The sequence below is a fragment of the Perognathus longimembris genome, chromosome 17 (assembly GCF_023159225.1).
Source record: "Perognathus longimembris pacificus isolate PPM17 chromosome 17, ASM2315922v1, whole genome shotgun sequence".
NCBI lineage: Eukaryota > Metazoa > Chordata > Mammalia > Rodentia > Heteromyidae > Perognathus > Perognathus longimembris.
Genome location: NC_063177.1, coordinates 10471195 through 10491082, shown reverse-complemented (window position 1 = coordinate 10491082; position 19888 = coordinate 10471195). Strand labels below are relative to the sequence as shown.

At 54.6% G+C, this 19888-nt stretch overlaps 1 protein-coding gene across 1 annotated transcript in view; it reads right to left on the bottom strand.

Annotated features, from left to right (window-relative positions):
• The window catches only part of Atp2a3 (ATPase sarcoplasmic/endoplasmic reticulum Ca2+ transporting 3), a 36279-nt gene extending 22343 nt beyond the window's left edge, over positions 1 to 13936 (bottom strand). Inside the window, 7 exon segments of the mRNA XM_048365429.1 lie at positions 886 to 971; positions 1067 to 1147; positions 1380 to 1518; positions 1674 to 1778; positions 4318 to 4400; positions 4608 to 4625; positions 13680 to 13936. Coding sequence (XP_048221386.1) covers positions 886 to 971; positions 1067 to 1147; positions 1380 to 1518; positions 1674 to 1778; positions 4318 to 4400; positions 4608 to 4625; positions 13680 to 13797 — 630 coding nt within the window. The 5' untranslated portion in view covers positions 13798 to 13936.
• Between the last annotated feature and the right edge of the window lie 5952 nt (positions 13937 to 19888).

Here is a 19888-nt window from a genome sequence, read left to right as displayed (position 1 = left end):
TAGTGCCTCCTCCCTGTCCCAAGGCAGCCAGGGACAGGTGTCTCACAAGAGCTCGGCATGAGCGCTCACTGTCCAACTGTGTCCATTTCCAGGCATGCTTTCTCGCTTGCACTCCTGGTGCTGTAGGCCACGTCCAGGTGGCCTGGCCCTTCCGTGGGGCATCAGGTGCTTCATACTTGCCTCGAGGCTGACCATGGGCAGCTGAGAGTCCACCTGCTGACTCGCTCTGAGACCACAGGGCAGCACTCTCCCAATAGTGAAGGCCCTTCTCCCGCAGGAGAACCAGTGATGGAGGCCATGGCCTTGGTTTTTCCATCTGAGAAATGGACCAACATTCTCCTCCTTTTTTCTTATTTTTTTTTTCAGTGCTGAGTACTGAACCCAGGGCCTCACAAATGCTCAGCAATAACTCCACCAACGAGCTGTTTCCTAGCTCTCCACCACTCTGTGGCTCTCTTTACTCTGGAGGATTTTCATGAGTTACTAATGACAATTTCTGCCCCTCTCCAGGTGAAGGAAGGCTATCCTCACAGGAAAGAGAACAAGCTCTGGGCTCTGGGTCAATGAGCTTTGCCACTCATTGTTTGTGTGACTGTGGGCAATTTACTTAACCTCTCTGAATCTGTTTCCTAGCTAGAAAATACAGATAAGTAAATAATACAGATAACCTTATTTCAAAGGTCTGTTGTCAGGATTAAATAAACTATATTTTGTGTGGGCTTAAGACAGTGCCAGGCACCTGGGCCTTTGTAAATGCAAACTATTATGATTAGTATAAATCTGAAGTATTTCTAATAACCAGTGAACTCCTTTCCTATGGGAGTCTAACTAGTATTAACATATTTTTGTTGCTAGCATCAAGGCTGTGGGCACCCCAGAACTCACAGAAAACAGCATGTTCTTCTTATCCTGGTTCACAGCTCTGGGGTCTGGGATGGCATCGGTGTGCTTGGTCACAGATATAGATTCACCTGGGCATGGAATCTGCTGTTATCTGAGCCATCCTTGAAGGCACGCCCACCCCCCAGGCCCTACCCTGGCCCGGCACCCCAGCCCCTGGCCTCACCTGTCAGGATGGATTGGTCCACTCGCAGCGCGGTAGACTTGATCTCAATGAGACGGAGGTCAGCAGGCACTTTGTCTCCCACTGTATCGGGAGAACGGTTCAGCTGAGTAAGCTTTTAGGCTCTAAACCCCAGGGGAGACAGGACGCTCCCAGGAACCAAGACTGGGGTTCAGATAGGGTCCCTCGGGGCTTTGGCCGAAGCACTCTGGGGGGATCCAACAGCCACACTGTCTGTACACACAGCTGGAAAGACGGAAAGCGAGGGACACCGGGCTCCTCAGTGTCATGAAGAGAAAAGAAGAGCTGTACTCACCTGCCACTTCCACAATGTCTCCCGGGACAATGTCCCTCGCACGGACTCGCTGCACGCCCTTGCGGTCTGAGCGAATCACTTTGCCCATCTCAGGCTCGTACTCCTTCAGGGCTTCAATGGCGCTCTCAGCATTGCGCTCCTGCAGAGGGAAGCAGGCAGGTGACCTGTGCATTGTCAGGTCTCCCCCTGTGACACCCATGGGGCCTGGGAGGCAGAGGTGGCAGCAGAAAAGGCCTACAGATAGAGATCCGACCTGGGTACCCCAGGGCCCAGCCGCCCCCCAGTGCCTCCCACCTGCCAGACGCCCACGACCGCATTGGCCACGAGGATCAGCATGATGACCAGAGGCTCCACAAAGGCTGTCGTGGTCTCCTCGCCCTCCTCAAACCAGGCCAGGACCTGCAAGGTTACAGCAGGTCAGCTGGGCTGCTCTGCCCCCCACTGCTCTCCTGTGCTTTGAACCCCGATCTGTCCAAGGAGACATTGCAGAGAGCCCCGGGCATGGGAGGGTGGCTCCCTGAGGAGGGGTTCCCCAACCCCCAGATGTGGGAGGGCTGCTCCCTGAGGAGGTGTCATCCCCCCCCCCACCCTGACATGGGAGGGCTGCTCCCCGACTACCCAGAACTGCTTCTCATGGGTCCCCAGCCTGGCAGCCTGACAGTACTGGTAGCACCAGGGAACTTGCCAGAACCACAGGTTGTTTTTGTTTTTGTTGGGGGGGGGGGTTGGGAGCTGTGCCTATACTGGGGCTTGAACTCAGAGCCTGGGCACTTGGTCAAGACTGGTGCTCTACCACACCTCTGCTTACTTCTTGGGTTAAGTGGAGATCAAAGAGTCTCACAGACTCTCGTTTGGGCTGGCTGCAAACTGTGATCCTCAGATCTCAGCCTCCGAGTAGCGAGGATCACAGGTGTGAGCCACTAGTGCCCGGCAGAATGAGTTCTTAAACTCAGTTCCAAACCTCCTGATTCAGAAAGGGCTTTGCAAGCCCAAGTGACAGCCAAGACACACTTGAACTCAAGGCCCATTGACCAGAGGACTACCATTTCTGCCAGAGCCTGTGCCACATGGTGGAGGGCGGTCAAGTGCCAGGCCCACTCTCACCACACCCCCCAGCTGATTCTGTGGACCCACCGGTGCTGCAAGGGCAAAGCACCCTTTGGCTCTGCATTTCTGCCATTTGCAAGGACGGATACTTTCGTTAGAGCTCAGGTTCCCACAGGGCAGTGGCCAGGATGACCAGACCTGGCCCAAGGGGAAGGGCCAGTCCCAGCCAGCACCCTCCTGCTCCACAGTCCAGATTTCCAGGCTGAGCTCCTCTTCAGCCCTGCAGGGCTTAGGGCCAGGGTGGGAGTCATGTCAGCCTAGGTCCTTTCCAGCCCTGCATCAACCTGGGGGTGCTGCTCAGCCACCGGAGATGATCATGTCTCCCTCCCCCACTCCTCACAGCCCGGAGCCCATGGGGTCCCTGCAGCAGGCCCAGCAAAGAACAAGGGGAGCCACAGCCAGGAGGGGGTTGCAGGAGGTTAGAGCCCAAGTCCATGGAGAGTGCTGGAAGGGGCTGAGCTAGTGCAAGTTCACCTCCTCAGGGACAGGTGACAAGGTCTGACTGGGAGGGCATGACCTGCTGTCATCTGGCCAGAGTTGCTGCCTAAACATTCGGTGTTTGTTTGTTTGTTTTCATTGGCTGTAGAGCTTGAACTCAGGGTCTGGGCGCTGTCCCTGAGCTTTCAGCTCAAGGCTAGGGCTCTACCACTTTGAGCCAAAGCGTCACTTCCGGTTTTCTGGGGGTTAATAGGAGATAAGCGTCTCACAGACTTTCCTGCCTGGGCTGGCTTTGAACTGTGATCCTTAGATCTCAGCGTCCTAAGCAGCAAGGATTAGAAGCATGAGCCACCAGCATCTGGCCATGCCTAAACATTCTGCAGTGTATAGTACATCCCACCACACTTAGAGTTATCTGGTCCTAACACACAGTGCTGAAATTCAGAGACCTGGGCTGAGAGAGGAAGAGCTGGGTCAGACCATGGCTTAGAATGTTCCCCGGCCTACTCGGGGCAGCAGCTGGGGGTGAGGGTGGGGACTGGCAGCACAGGTGCAGAGTGGAGCCGCTGGTCTGCAGAGCAGCTTCCACACCAACGCTCACCCCATGTGCATGCAAGCATTATAAACAACTGACAACTGAAATTTATCATGGTAGTAAATTAATGCTAATAATTTGGATATTTTACTTTATTTTTGGCTGCTTGGATAATATTAGTCCTTAACCAAGCATTCGTAGTTGTTTTTGCTTTCTTTTTCCTTTCTGGGTACAGCTGTAAAATATTTGGATTTAGAGAATGTGTTATTCTTGCAGCCTTGATATTTGGGGCAAATTGTAGAATATACCTTTTGTGAGATTTTAAATATTAAAAGAAAGCTAGGCACCAGTGGCTCACACCGATAATCCTAGCTGCTCAAGAGGCTGAGATCTGAGGAACACAATTCAAAGCCAGCCAGGGCAGAGAAGTCCATGAGACTCTTATCTTCAGTTAACCACCAGAAAACTGGAAGTGGCACTGCGGCTCAAAATGGTAGAGTGCTAGCCTTGAGCAGAAGAGCTCAGGGACAGCACCCAGACCCTGAGTTCAAGCCCCACAACAGAAGAAGAAAAAGAAGGGGGGAAGAAAAGGAGGGGGGAGGGTGAAGAGGAAGAGCAGGAGGAGTAGGAACAGGAGCAGGAGGAGCAGGAAAAGGGGAAGAGAAGGAGCTGTAAGGGTCCAAGCACAGGAAGTAGAAGTCTACAGGGCAGGGAATATTTGGGGGGGCCTGAGGAGAGGAGGGGTGTTGAAGACCAAGAAGAGAGCATCCCTGTGGCTCACAGCCTGACACTGTGCCCTGTGGGGCCCAGCTCTCCCCGCCCAGCCGCCCAGAGCACAGAACAGCGGCTCCCACTTACAAAGGAGACCAGGGCGGCCAGAAGCAGGATGCGCACCAGGAGATCCTGGAACTGCTCCACCACCAGCTCCCACAAGGACTTCCCTGGGGATGAGAAGGTGCGTGAGGCCAGTCCCCAGCCCAGCCCTCTGCCCAGGGCATCCCCAGCCCAGCCCAGCCCCTCCACCCATGGCAGGATGCCTCCATGCCCCTGACCCTCAGGGGCTCCAGTAGGCAATCCCCCTTGGAGGTGACAGAAGGGCAATATCATCTGACTGTGACTGGGGCAAAGCACTGTGTCCCCTGCCTCACCTTCCTCTGTGGGGAGCTCTGCAGGATCCAGGCAGCCGCAGGAGCATGGGGAGGAGAGAGGAGACTGTTACAGTGAGGGCCTGTGGGCTCTGTGCCCTCCCTATGGTGCCCTCTTCCCACCCACCCCCCAGAAGCTTCACAGCCCTGAGGTCATGGAGAGATGGCCAGAACTCAGGCGTCCACCCTCCACCCCACGAGTGTGGTGGTCTGGGACCTTCAGAGCCAGGGGTGCCTTCTAGCCCCATTCCATCTTACAGAAGGGAAACAGGCCTGGAGTTCTCTGGATGGGCCCCCTCTGCCCAGCCCCTCCTGAGAGGGCCACACAGTGTGGCCAGTGGGTCCTGCCCCCACACCAGGATACCCATGCTTCACTGCCAATTGCTGCTCAGGTTCCTGGGGCCGCCAGCCCCACACCCTACAGAGCCTGCAAGGGTCAGCCGGCCCCGGCCCTCCAAGCCAGGCCTACCTGGAGGCCTTTCTTGGCCCCCATGGGCCCAGGTGAGCAGACACCTGCTGCAGCTTACTTGCCAAATCTGTCCCCTACATTTCCTGGTGCACTTCTTGTGCCAGCCAGAGCAGGCTGCCTCAGGTCCCTGAATTCTTTGAATCTCCCCAAAACCTTAAAGGAAAACAAGGTGGCGATTTTCAACCCACTTTTTGTACATAGAACTGAAGACAAGAGTGATCAAGCAACTGGAACAAGGTTTCACAGCAGGAACATCACCCCAGTGGTTAGGGGGCTGTTCAGAGAGGCTCCCATCTCAAGCTCAGCCCCGGCCAGCCAGGCCCTTGGCTAGACGCAGCCTGACACCTCCATCTTGTCCTGTGGTTTGCTTGGTGGCCAGTGGCAGCAGTGGCCCAGGTGGATAGTCCTTGCTGACAGCTCCCACCTTCCCTCTTCCAGTGCCTGCTTCCAGAGGGGCCAGGCCCTGCGTAAGCCCACCACCCTGGCCCTCAGGTGGCCCTTCCCAGGGGCCCTGCTTCTGCCCACCCGCCTGGACGGCCTGGGTCGGCACCTGGCAGGGACCCACGGAGAGCAGCCAGCACCCAGCTGGACTTCAGGGATCTGCGGGGACAGGACGGGACATATAACCTAAAAATACACTTTCTAGCATTTTCTCTAAAGTCCTATTTTAGGCAACGGCTGACATTTTCTGTGGAAAAATGTAATCTCCAGTGTCCTGCGTTGAGATGAAAATCAAACAGACTTTTTCCTTCTGATCTATTTAACTTAAGTGCACAGGAAAGGCGGGGGTGGGGGCCTGGCCTGGTTTCTGGGCCAGTCCTACCCTGGAGCGGGGCCTTTACAGTAGTCTCGCCGTCCCCCCACCATGAAGCAGCAGTGCGCACCACACCACACACTTCATCTGGTTTCTGCCATGCTCTGCCCACAGGGCTCCCCAGCCACCTCTTCAGGGGTCCTGTTTGCCTGCAGTCTCACTGAAGTCCCTCCTGCTGTATCCCTGACTCTCCTCTGTGAGGTGTGTGCGCACCACCAGGATATTTGTTCGCAGCCAGGCAGGGCCTGAGATTAAGACACAGGTTTCTACCTTGTTGCCTTCCATTTGGAGGGATTGGGGTGTGTGTGGAGGGGGGGGGGGCTCTCTCCAGTTTGCCTTTCTTACCTGCCCACCTGGAACTTCCCTCGTTTCCTGACCCACAATGACGTGACAGAGGACCCATTCTTTGGCAGTCATCCCTGATACTTCTAGGTTTTCCCACCTTGAAGCTTTTTGGCTCCATGAGTTTCCAACCAAAAGGGGCTGGTGCAAGGCTCTCTAGAAGGTTCTAGTGCAGGAGAGTTCTGTGATCCATCCAATACAGAACAGCCAGCACAGGGATGCAGCCCAGCTGGGCAGAGAGAGAACATTTCTAGTTTAACTTACTTCACTCATTTCAATTGAAGAAGCCACACAACAGGGGCTGGCTGCCACACTGGGCAGAGCGAGTCCAGACCTCTGACCCTCGTGCCGTTCCATTTGGCAGCCTGTGAAGTGGGCAGGCAGGGTTCCTGCTGCCTAAGCTGCCCTGGTGCCCAGCAGAGCGAGGCACAACCTCTGTTCCTTGGGGGGTTCTAGTGTGTGTGTGCACGCGTGCACGTGCATGTGCATATGTGTGCTGGTCTCGGGGCTTGAACTCAGGGCCTGGGTGCTGTCCTTGAGCTTTTTCACTCAAGGCTGGTGTGCTACTACTTTGAGCCACAGCACCACTTTGGGTTTTCTGGTGGTTAGTTGGAGATAAGAGTCTCATGGACTTTCCTGCCGGCGGTGGCTTTGAGCCATAATGCTCAGATCTCAGCCTCTTGACTAGCTAGGATTACAGGCATGAGCTACCAGCACCTGGCTGGTGTGTGCTGTTTTGAGACAGGGTCTAACTGTGTAACCCAGACTGGCCTCCAACTCATGATCTCCTGCCTCAGCCTTCCCAGCGCTGGGCTATAACCATCACCATTGCTCCTGGTCAACCACAGAGTCTTGGGGTTGGTACTGCAGTAACCTATCTCTACCCAATCTGGCTTTCACTACGAGGCTCCCCATGTTCTCCTCCTGTGGGGGCTCGGCCAGCCCCTCACGTGAGAAGCCGGACCCACAGCATTGAAGAGGTATCCACCCCTCCCATGAAAGGTTCTCGCCACCCAGAGTTGTGAACACCCACTGTATGCAAGCAGTGTGCCAGAGCCTTCCCATGGTCTCCAGAGGTCACCTGAGACTTCAAGGCTGCGCTATGCCACAGCTCTGACAGCACCAGACTTCCAGCCACACAGGATTCTCTCACTGTTTTCACACCTATTTCACAGAGCAGACAAGCAAAGCACAGAGCGGTTATGTAAAGAATTCACAGCCACATGGCTAAGACGTGATGTGGAATACTGAGCTTGCTCCTGGCCTGCTCTGAGCCTCCTGTACTGATTCCTAGGCTTCCATGCCTGCCCTCCACTGCCAGGGTCAGCTGAGAAAATGCAGCAACCCAGGTGCTGGCCGCTGGACCTCACATCCCATCAGTCCACCACTCTGTAGTGGTCCCAGAGGCCCCCACTAAAGTTACCTGGTCCTCAAATATTTGGGGCTACAAGGCCCTGCCTGCTTCAACTGCCAACCCCCAAGCCCCCCAAACCCCGACTCTGCTTGCACACAAATGAGTCCCAGAGCTCGTCAACGAGGGAGCCTTGTGGGCAGCCACCCCAGCTACATGTGGGGGCCCAGGCAAGGTCTCCTTGAAGTTGTGGCCTTGGGTCCTCAACAATGATGGGTATCCATTTTCTAAGTAGGGAAGTGCCTCACCTGCCTGCTCAGTGCTATCTGCTGGCCAGAGACAGGCAGAAATGAGTAACAGGGTGCTGTTCCTCCAGCCCAGGCTGGGCTAGCCCTGGGTCACGTGGCCTCTCCTATGCTTACCTGGACATTTGCAGGAGGATAGGGAGACTTCTCCCTACTGCTCCTGGGTACTGTTGCCAGAATGGGTGGTCTGGGAACCTGGGCTTTGGCTTGTGGACTCAAGGTCCAGGAGCACAGTGCAAAAGGGTGGTGATTAGAGGTACTTCAGAAAACCAGGCACCAGTTGCCCACACCTGTCATCTTAGCTACTCAAAAGGCTGAGATTTGAGGATGGCAGTTTGAAGCCAGCCTAGGTACAAAAGTCTGTGAAACTCTTATCCCCAATTAACCAACAAAAAGCTGGAAGTAGAGGTGTGGGTTGCGAGATATACTTCATAGCTGGGAGCTAGGAACCTGTTCACAGGGCTTGAATTCAAATCCTGCTTTCTGTCTTGTGAGTGCCAGGGCCACAGGTGAGCTACCTGAAGCTGTGTTGTTTTCCCCTCTGTGCCTGTGAACACTGATGGTGAGAGCTCGTGGGCCACACAGCCATCGGACTGTGGGCTCCGTCCTGTGTCTCCAGCAGCTTCACTACAGACTTTCAGGTCCTTCTGGATCTTCTAGATCTGCCCTGTCTTCAAAGTGGTCCCTCCGCCGTGGGGCCCTAATCCCCACCTCACCAGTGCCCTCCAGCTGTATTCTCTATGGTCACGCCTTCTTTCAGGTCAGTCAGAAAGGGGTCCTCTTCTCATGGGAACCCCTGCTTCCAGCATGGCCCTAGGCCTGCCCAATCAGCAGCAGTGCCCCCCTCCCCATCAGGAGGGAGCCTGCAGGCTGCTGTGACTCACCAGAGGCCTCCCCCTCCCAGCCATTGTTTATTCAGTTGCACCTGCATCAGGCCAGACTCTGGGTCCCTGCCTGGAGCAGGGGAGACACAGAGCAGCCCAGGTGCCCAGGGGCTGCCCCCAGGTGCCGCACCACCTGCTCCCACCTGGATTCCTTTTTCCTCACAACACTGGAAACTGGAATTTCGACTTCTAAATGTCAGTGCCAGCCAGGAGAGGCGGGCACTCTCCAAGATCTTCCTCCAAGGTAAATTTGCAGAGCAATTAAATGGTCACTTTGAGAGGCAGGGAGAGGCCCCGCTGGGCAGAACCCGCCCAGCCCAGCCCTGCTGTCTCCAGGGGCTACCTGGAGTGGACAACCTGTCCCTGTTCCCTCTGTGGGGAACCACCCAGGAGCCTGAGGGGAGCCTCCTGCTTTCCAGAGTGCTGGCCAGCCCACCTGGCTCCCCTGGTAAAAGGCAAGGCAAGCCCTGTGTCTTGCTGCACTGTGGGGTGGACGTGGCCCTGCCTCAGGCACATGGGGGGGGGAGGGGAGAGCGGGAGTGGGAGGTGCTGAGCCTACCTAGCAAGGCCCAGGGGCATGACATCCAGAGTGCAACTTGAAATACCCCCTGCTCCCTGATGGCTGCTGGCAACACTGTCCCCCCTCAGGAGTCAGTGTCAGGCCCCACACGGTCCCTAGGGTATCTCAGGTCCCATCTTGGCTACACTGAGGTCACCCAGCGAACGAGGCCACTCCAATCACCCTCCTCGCCCACTCTCATGGCCTGGTTTCCAGGCTCATGCATATGGGCTTCCCAAGTCCCAGTGGCAACTGGGCTGTCAGGAAATAAGGCCACAGCCCAGACAGTGCTGGGGGAACTCTAAGCCCAGGCTGCCCTCATGTCTTGGAGCAGCCTCGAGGTACTGCACCCATAGCACAGGTAGGTAGCATAAGGCCCAGGAAGGAGAGGTTCTGGCCTGATGGCACTGTCACTCTATGAGCTCACCTGACCCCACAGCCTTGGGCTCTCCAGGGACTCAGGTGCAGACCTGCGTGGCAGGGTGTGCCCAACCTAGTCCAGCCTCTGGCCTTGGCCCACCTCCAGCAAGGGAGACCAGCAGCCTGCTCACAGCCACATGGAACCAGACAGTCCTGAGCATCCCATAATGCCTGGCCCAACTGGCAAACAAAAGAAAGGCAAAGGAAAACTAGCAGAGGACAGTCTTCCATCAGACTGACCCAGATCACTGAATTGGCCTCATACTACTGGCCTGGCAGCAGGGAGTGGGCCGGGCAACTGGCTGGACATTATGGACAGCAAGTTAGTAACCACTGTCATGCTAGAAAAACCCTCACCTTCTCCCTCCCAAATTTATCCTGCAAAGCTACACAAAAGTGTGTGGTACACAGTAGACATTCCTTGTAATGTTGCCCTGTCACAGAAGCCAAATGATACCAGGTGCTGGTGGCTCACACCTGTAATCCCAGCTACTCAGGAGGCTGAGATCTGAGGATCACAGTGTGAAGAAGCCAGCTGGGGCAATAAGGTCCCATTGAGAAGTAGCACTGTGGTTCAAAGTGGTAGAGTGCTAGCCTTGAGCAAAAAAGAGCTCAGGGACAGCCCTACAATGGACAAAAAAAAAGTGGGGCCTGGGGTCAGGCCCATGCACACCCCAGGAAGCACCCAAGGAGGACCCTCATGGGACCATCTCCAGGAGCACAGTCAAGTCAGAAGCAGGGCAGAAGAGCTCATCCAATCCCCTCCCCTTCCTGAGCAAAAGACCTGAGAGCCTACTGCTGGGGTCATGGTACTCAGACTACCTTGGAAGAACAAAGAGGAATTGGGGACACTGGAATTGGTAGCTAGGACAGGGCTCAGGAGACTCTTCTGCAGAACTTTTATATCTCTTGAAGGTTATACTGTGTACAATTTTTTATTCAAACAATAAATTGAGCCAGGTGTGGTGGCTCACACCTTTAATCCCAGTTACTCAGAAGGTAGTGATGAGAAGAATCATAGTTTGAGCATAGTCTGGACAACAAGTTAGCAAGACCCTCATCTCAGCACTAAGTAGGGTGGTATGAGCTTGTCATCCGAGGTACTTGAGGAGGAGGAGGAGGACTGCAGCCCAAGGCCCACACTGCCAAAAAGGGAGAGGGGCTTAGTTCAAGCAGTAGAGGGCCTGAGTTACAAGGGCAAGGACAAGTTAAAAAGTCCAGTATGGTCAAAATAAAGTTCTAAAAGATGTAATGAAAATAAACTGAACTGTGGTGGCATGCACAAGTAATCTTAGTACTCACAAGGTTGAGACCAGACTGGGCTACACAGTGAGGTTGTGTCCTCAAGTAAACAGTAGGCAAATGTAAACCAATTTGATTTAAAAGATGCCAAGGCCCCCACACCTGTGCTCTACTGGCGCTGCATGAATCCGTTCCCGGTACGAGGCTGGGCACAGGCGTTTGGTAAGCACGGGGATTCGTGGCTGGCACACTCACTGGCTATGCTAACTCTGGGGTTAGAGGGAGTGGGGAGGGGAGAGTGAGCGCTAACCCCCACTTCTATTTTCACCAAGCCCCAGGTAGAATTTGCAAACTTTAGGACTTAAGCAAATGAGTTCCTTGTGGTTTCCAGTGCTAACGACACTGCAGGTGCACAGATGCGGGGGGGTGGGGTGGGGGGGGGGAAGAACACTAGTCCCTGGGGTGCCCCCTCCACCCGCAGCCACGCCTACTCTACCACCCACATTCTGAGTTAGCTGCCGGCTCACCTCCTCTGCTGCAGCAGGCAACTTGTGTCAGTGCTCTCATTGAAGAGGCACAAACAACCCTAAGACATGGGTCCTACCCAGGTGCTGATGGCTCACACCTCTAATCCTAGCCACTCAAAAGGCTGAGATCTACGGGTCCTGGTTCAAAGCCAGCCCTGAGGAGGAAAGTTCATGAGACCCTTATCTCCAGTTAATCAGCAAAAAGCCAGAAGTTGAGTGGTGGTTCAAGTGGTAGAGTGCCAGCCTTGGCTGAAAAAGCTAAAAGATAGTACCCAAGTCCTGAGTTTAAGCTCCAGTAACAGGAGGGAGGGGGGGAGGGGGCCTCACTACAGTTGGAAGATCCAGAGAGGCCAATGGCTGGTCCAGGATAGCGCAGCTACAGAGAAGCAGGGCCAGGGAAGGGGTTACCACATCACAGAGGCTCTGGGGCAGGGATGGACACTCAATCTTGCTCCCCACACAACGGCACCCAGCAGGATGGGCAGCTATCTGGCTCTCCATAGCTCACCTGACAACTCCCTGAGCTCTGGAAGAAGCATCTGTGGTGTGAGGAAGGAGAGCAGCAGAACTAGAGTGGCTGCTGCCTGCTGAGTGCATGCCTACCCCAGGCCCCTGGGTATGCAAATGGAGCCCAGAGAGGAGTTAGCACCCAGCACCAACCTCCCCCACTTACTGTGCAGCCTTGACCTGCTGGTGCCTGGACCACCTCATCTACAGCCAGCACCAAGCAATGCCATCACAGATGAAGAGCTGAGAGTACTACCTGGCATACAGTAGGTGTTCAATGAGTACCACAAAGCACAGGAGCTCTCAACACTTCCAGCACACATCACCTACCGATGGACCCACAGCCCAAGCCATATCACCAACCTTAACCTGTGTGTAGGGCACAGGACACCCCAGAGGCCTCACCAAGACAAAACCAGGGGCAGGGGCCTACAGGCGGCCTCTCTCCCAGTCAGCAACACCTCCGCTGGGGCAATGGAGACCCAATGGAGTCCAGATAGAACAAGGGCTTTAGCCAGGGTGATATGGGAGCAGGATCCGCCAGGGTGATATGGGAGCAGGATCCGCGATTCCTGGGGCAGAAGCAAGGGCTGCGTCTTCAGCTTTCTTTGGGAACCAAGCTCGAGGTCCCAGCACCCTCTCGGGAGGCAGTGGGACCCCACCTCTGCCCAGCCTCAGCCCACCCCGCCACCCTGTCCTCCCATGGCTAAGGAGGCCTACCCTGCCAAGTCATTAATGGGGGATACTAAATAATATTTAGTTCCCCAGTTCCTCCCACAGCTCGCCTAAATATAGCAACGAATTTTTTCTGAGAAAGGATTTCTGCTTCAGAAAGATAATATTTATGTAAGAGGTGGTTTTCATAAACCAATACAAACCCCAAAGCGCCCCTTCTGACAGCTCTCCATAACCTCCCAGCCAGCCTCGGCGGGGAGACCCGGCCAGCGCGCCCTGTCGGCGTCTGGGACGCGGACAGGGCGAGGCCCGCGGCCCCGGCGGGCACAAGGGGGAGATGCTCCTCTCTCCGCGTGGCAAGCGGACAAGGTGGGCACGGGGCGCCAGGCCCGGCCCGGCTCCGCCAGCCTCTGCGTCCGGCCCACAGTGCCGGTAGGCGGCTTCTGGCAGGGGGGCGCCCGGCGGGAAGGCTTCCTCCAGGTCCCCAATCAGGGCCAGGGCCCTCCGGGCAGCTCCCCGGGACGGCGGGGCCCCCGCCATGGCACCTCCGCCAGCCACATCCGCTCGGGTGCTGAACGAGGAAGACCAGGGCAGGGGCGGGGACGAGAGGCCGGCCGGCCGGGCTGCACCTCGGGGCGCCTCTCACCGAGTCCCCTGGGGCCGGGGCGCCGGGGCTGGGGTCACCCCAGTCTGTCCCCACAGGCGTGGCGGCTGCACCTGCCCGGGCGGGCGGGCGGGACAGCGAGGCGTGGACCGCGAATCGGGTGCCAGGGCTCAAGGGGCGACCCTGGCCAAGGCGGGGGCCGGCGGGCGTCGATCCCCAGCCCGAGCCCGCCCCACCCCGGGCGGCGCAGCCCCCGGCGCCCGCAGAGCATCCGCCGGGGGTTCCGGAGCCCCGCTTCCTGCCTAGCTCGCGCCGGGCCCGGAGGCCGAGGACGAGGACGCGGGTTCGCGGGGCGCCCCCCGCCCGGCCGGCTCACCGTTGGGGCCGTGGCGCTCCCGCGCGTCGGCCACCTGCGCGGGGCTCAGGCCGCGCTCGGCGCTCACGGAGAAGCGGCGCAGCACGTCGGCGGCCGCGAGCAGGTGCGCCTCCTCCATGCCGTCCGCCGGCCGCCCGCCCGCCTCCTCTCCGTGGCTACTGCGCCGGGCGCGGGCCGCAGCTCGGGCGGGCGCCGAGCGAGGCCATGTCCGCGCCGGGACCTTCCCCGACGGCAGTGGCGGCGGCGAGCGCGGCCCGCGCCAGGATGCGGCGCCCGGGGCGCCCTCCCCGGGGCGGGGCGGCGCGGGGCCCGCCCGCACCCACACCCCTTCCGGCCGCCCTCCCAGCCGTGGGCCCCGCCCCGCCGTCCGCTGGGCCCGGAGGGGACACTGAGGCCACGGCCCGGGCGGCGGGGGCTGGAAGGGGGCGGCACCGTGGGCCCTCGGGGAGCGAGGAACGGGAGAGGCCGGGGAGGGCGCCCTACTTTCCGACGAATTGGCGCAGTTTGAGCAGCATCTAGACAGAACAGGAGCCCGCCACTGGGCGTGCTCCCCGGAGGACCCCGCGAGGACAGGTGTCCCCCATGATCCGGAACCTCTAAACCGAAAGCCCGGCGGTCACCGCGCCGCCCCGTGCAACAGGGCAAGTGAGGCTGGGCTCAGAGCGGCCCGAGGGGCGCGGCGGGGACCCCCTGGCCGAGGGAGGGTGGGGACCAGGGGCCCGCACACCAGCATGTACAGGGAGGGAGTCAGATCGGAGGAGGAGGGTGTAAGAAGGCAAAAGTACTCAGCCCACCGAAGTGGAGAGGGAAAATGCACAGCCTGGGGCGTCGCGCCCCGCACAGCCTGGGGGGGCGCACCCCGCATAGCCTGGGGGATTAGCGCCCCGCCCCTTCCCCCCCCCCCCCCCGCAGGCATGCATGCCGGGGAGCCAGGGTTCCCGGGACCCTTGCTGCAGACCTCAGCCTCCGGTTGCCTGGCCCGCGCCCCAGCTCCCCAGCAGGACTGGGCTCCTCCTCTTTCTGTTGCACACCCCCCCCCCCACACACACACACCAGGAGGACGGCTGGTTCACTTAGCAACTTTGAAAGGGTCTTAGGCTTGTCACCCCTCAGCCAGGGCTCAGCCTGCTGCCGCTGCCGCTGCCACTGCCACTGCCGTGGAGATGGACGCGGCGGTTTTCAGGCTGTGTCTTCATTTTAGATCTGAAGTCCAGTACCACTCGGCCTTTCCCCTCCCACACCACAGCACACAGGCAGTCCAACAGTCCCTCTACACTCCCAGGGTGCTAGGGAAAAAAATGGCTGGGCAGAGCCCATAGCTCTCCATTAGAGACCTTCCCAGAAACACGATGCCATAGCTATGCAAGCCACCAGATACTCGTGCTCTCTCAAAGACAAACATCCTGGGGTCTGACTCCCAGTCTGCCAGTCCCAGGGGACCTTAACCCCAAGCCTTTCCCACTGCACCCACCCTCAGTGTTGAGTGGTCATTTGCTAGAAGGTAGAGCCAGAAGGGCAGATTGTTTGTTCTGTCTGCCTGGCCCATGTTTCCTTTCTCCTGCCTACCCCGCCCTATGTCCAAATCACCACCAGTAGAGCAAATGGTTACCACCTGCTGTGGCTCCTGCCTGGCAGCTCAGTAAGCCCTTGGTATGTCCACCTGCTCCACTGCCCCCGTCACATCTGGGTGTTCTCATCGTCCCCGAATCACATGCAACCACTCCTACTCCCACACCTGCTCAGGTGCTTGTGTGCCTCCAGTTATGCCTCTGTTTCTGAACAAACAACTGGTGGCAGAGTGAAATGACACAAGGCAAGCTGTCCACAGGGCACCTCCCCACCTCCCCACCTCCCAGCTGCCATGGACCCAGCGTCCCAAGCCTGGTACCCAGTCCTTCCCAAGTTGCCCCAGGGGCAGATGGGTGGCAGAACACACTGCAGACACATGCCTGCTTGCTTCGCCAGAAAGCCAGGATAGAGCTGGAACAAGGCAGAGCTTCCCTAGAAGGAACTGGACACAGGGAGAGGAAGGTGTTGCAGTCCGTCCAAAGTATACAAGTTGATGAGTAGGGACCTCGATGATGTGCAAAGGATGGAGATCTAGCCCCTCACTGTGGCAGACCACAGAGAATAGGAGCTGGCGGATCCAAGAAGCATGATGCAGACATGAATCTCCCCAGAGCCTGTAGTAAAGACTTTTTATTTTTGATTGTAAAGGTGATATACAGAGGGGTTACAGTTACATAGGTAAAGTTAATGAATACATGAATACATTTCTTTTTTTTTAACAGTGTCCCACTCCCTCATTTTCTCCAACTCCCCTCCCCCGCCAGTTGTAAAGTTCATTTCCAACATAGTGTTTAGTGAGTATCACTGATGCATTGGTTCACCCTTTGTCCTACTGTTTCTGTTATTCCCCTTCCCTTCCACAGACAAGATAAATGTATATACATGACAAAGTGTACAGAAATCAAAATCAGTAACAACAGGGAATAAGCTAAATTGGGGAAAAGGAAAGAAAGAAGGAAAGGAAGGAAAGAAGGAAAGAAGGAAGGAAGGAAGGAAGGAAGGAAGGAAGGAAGGACTGCAACCAGTACATTAGGAACAACCTCTTGTTTCCATTTCTTGGAGTTCATTTTGGTAAGCTTCATTTTATATGGTCCTATACACCTAGCAATTGCGCTATTATGATCCACTACTAAGAACATCATAGACATAATCTAGTTATGAGGGAAACTGGAGCCTATGTTTCTTTGGGTCTGGCTTGCTTTGCCTAATTTTTCCAGGTCTTTCCATTTCCTTATGAATGGGGTAATATCATTCTTTCTAATGGAAGCATAGAATTCCATTTTGTATACATACCACATTTTCTTTATCCATTCATCTACTGAAGGGCATCTGGATTAGTTCCATATCTTAGCTATGGTAAACCATACTGCAATGAACATGGTTGTGCTGGTAGCTTTAGTGTGGCCTTGTTTGTGCACACTAGGGTAAATGCCCAGGAGTGGGCTGCTGGGTCATAGGGGAACTCTGTGTTTAGTCTTTTGAGGAACCTCTATACTGCTTTCCAGAGTGGTTGAACAAGTTTACACTCCCACCAAGAGTGTAGTAGCATTCCCTTTTGGCCACATCCTTGACAGCATCTGTTATTATTAGTTTTATTGATAATGGCCATTATAACTAGGGTGAGGTGGAATCTCAATGTCATTTGCATTTCTTTTATAGCCAGAGATGTTGAACATTTCTTCATGTGTCTCTTAGCCATTCTTATTTCCTCTCCAGAGAAGTCTTTCTTTAAACCTTTGGCCCACTTACTAATGGGGTTGTTGTTTCTTTGAGGACTTATTTTCGAGGTGTTTAAATTTTTTGAGCCTTAAGTATATTTTAGCTATGAGGCCCTTGTCTGTTGTATAGTTAATGCAAATCTTCTCTCAATCTGTGTGCTTTCTGTTTATCTTGCTACCTATGTCCTTTGCTATGCAGAAGATCTATAGTTTAATGCAATCCCATTTTTCTAGCTTTTTTTTTTTGGTTTGTTGTGTTTCTGGGTGTCTATTTAGGAATTGAAGACCCAGAAATGGACCCACAGACTCATGGCCACCTAATTTTTGATGAGAGAGCAACAAACACAGGATGGAAGAAAAACAGCCTCTTCAACAAATGGTGCTATACATGTATGAAAAATTGAAGTTAGATCTTTATCTATCACCCAGCACCAGAATCAATTCCAAATGGATCAAAGACCTCAATGTAAGATCAGACACCCTGAAAATATCACAAGAAAGGATAGGGGAAACACTAGGGCTCCTTGGCACAAGTCAAAACTTTCTAAATAAAGATCCAGAAGCACAACAAATCAAAGAAAGGCTTGAAGATGTCTAAAAGCAATGGAATGATGCCTTCCAGGAACGTCCTTGAACCAGGTGCTGGAGGGGCACACTAGTAACTCTAGTTTCTTAGGAAGCTGAGCTCTTCTCTGAGGATTGTGGTTCAAAGCCGGCCTGGGTGGAAAAGTCCATGAAATTCTTACTTCCAGTTAACCAGCAAAAAAGTCAAAGTGTAGTTATAGCTCATGTGGTAGACCACCAGCCTTGAGCAAAAAGCCCTGAGTTCAAGCTCTGGTGTCAGTATACACGAACACGAATGCACGCATGCACACAAAACAACAACAAAAACCTCAAAAGTTTCCTGTGGAGCTGTTGTGGGAAAAGGACTGACAGGAAGAACACTGGGGCTCTGACCAAATACTTCACTCATGGTCCGGAGTTGGGACAAGGGAGGTGAGGAATCATCTGCAGTCCACTGACTTTAGCTGCTAGGTAGGGGCAGGATCTCTGCACTGGAGACTGAAGTTCCTGGGGGACTCGACATGGAGGTGCCAGACTGCTAAAGGGGCTACTAGAAGGAGATTGAGATGCTCCTGCAAACCCAGAGTGGCTCAGCCACAGACAGCTGAGCTGAGCCCCACAGACTCTGGAGGACTTAAGCCCTTGGCTAAGGATTGTGCCTAGAAGCCTGGTCTTTGGACCAGAGTTCATTAGCACTGGTGATGCTGAGACCCCTTTCCCTTTGTGGCTCTGCCATCTTCAGTGTGGTTCAAGGTCACCATCTACAGCCTCAAGCAAGGGTAAGGAAAAAGAGCCTGGAGGTGGTAGTGGAGGACATGGAGGTGATAAGGCCATTTCTTCTTTCATTCTAATGGCCCAAATTCAGTCTCATGGCCTCACCCAACTTCAAGAGAAGCTGAGAAATATAGTCTAGTTATTGTCAGAAAGAAGAAGATAAATGGTTTGGAAATGGTCTCAGCCATATGTGGAGATAAGAAAAGCCTACTCCCAGGGTTCAGTAGAATCTTGTGTTTTCCTCCTGAATCTGTGTGATTCCCATAGAATGAATCCAATTCCCTAGGTTCAGAGGCAAGTATATGACTGTCTTAGCCAAGGAGGGCCTACATTTCCCTACTCACAGAGACTGATAGGCTTAGGAGAAACATGTGACCAAAAATCAGCCAATCAGAACTATTAACTTGGATTTTGTTGGAATACTGAGGAAATTATTCTTACTACCAGTAAAGCAGTAACACAAATAGTAACTACTGAAGCCTGGGCAGCCATCTTGTTAGGTTAGAAGTTGAATATCATCTGGGCCTGGTGGCATATGCTTCTAATCCCATCACTCACGTGGGAGGTTAAGTCAGAAATATCCTAAGTCTGAGACCAGCTTTGCTACAGGGGCCAGCTTGTGCTGCAGGATGAAACCTTGTCTTAAAACAAAATAAGCCAGGCACCAGTGGCTCATGTCTATAATCCTTCCTAGACAGGACGATGAGATCTGAACAACAAGGTTTGAAGCCAACCTGGACAGAAAATTCTTTGAGATTCTTATGTCCAATTCGGCATCAGAAAGGCAGAAGTGGAGATGTGCCTTAACTGGTAGAGTACCAGCCCTTGTATCAAAACAAAACAAAGAAGAATCAGCTCTTCCTTTTTGTGCCAGTACCCTGGCTGGGACTCGGGGTCTCCTGCTCTTCCTCAGCCTTCTCTGCCTCAGCTAGCGTGGAGCCCTGATCCTCAGATCTCAGCCTCCTGAAGAACTATGATGGTAGGTGAGAGCCACCTGACCTGACAATATTTACCTCATTTGGGAATGAGGTATAGCTCTGTGGCATGTGCAAAGCCCTGGGCTTAATTCCCAGCACTACAAGGCATAAAGCAATAAAATAATCACCTTATTGAATTCTGCATCAATTCTGAGTAATTCCTCCCATCTTCCTCATTCCAGGCCACTTATATGCTCTTCAACTCATACCTTTACACAGGGCCAGATGTCTAAAGCAGAAACTTCATGCTTTGCTGTGACCATCTTGAAACTGTGTTTTGGGCTGGGAATGTGGTTTAGCAGTAGAGTGCTTGCCTAGCATGCATGAAGTCCTGGGTTCGATGCCTCAGCATCACATACACAGAAAAAGTTGGCAGTGGCACTGGCTCAAGTGGCAGACTGCTACCCTTGAGTAAAAGAAGCCCAGGGACAGTGCCCAGGCCTTGAGTTCAAGCCCTAGGACTGGCAGAAAAAAAGAAAGAAAGGAAGAAAGGAAGAAAGGAAGGAAGGAAGAAAGGAAGAAAGAAAGAAAGAAAGAAAGAAAGAAAGAAAGAAAGAAAGAAAGAAAGAAAGAAAGAAAAAAGAAACTGTTCTGTTTTGTACAGACT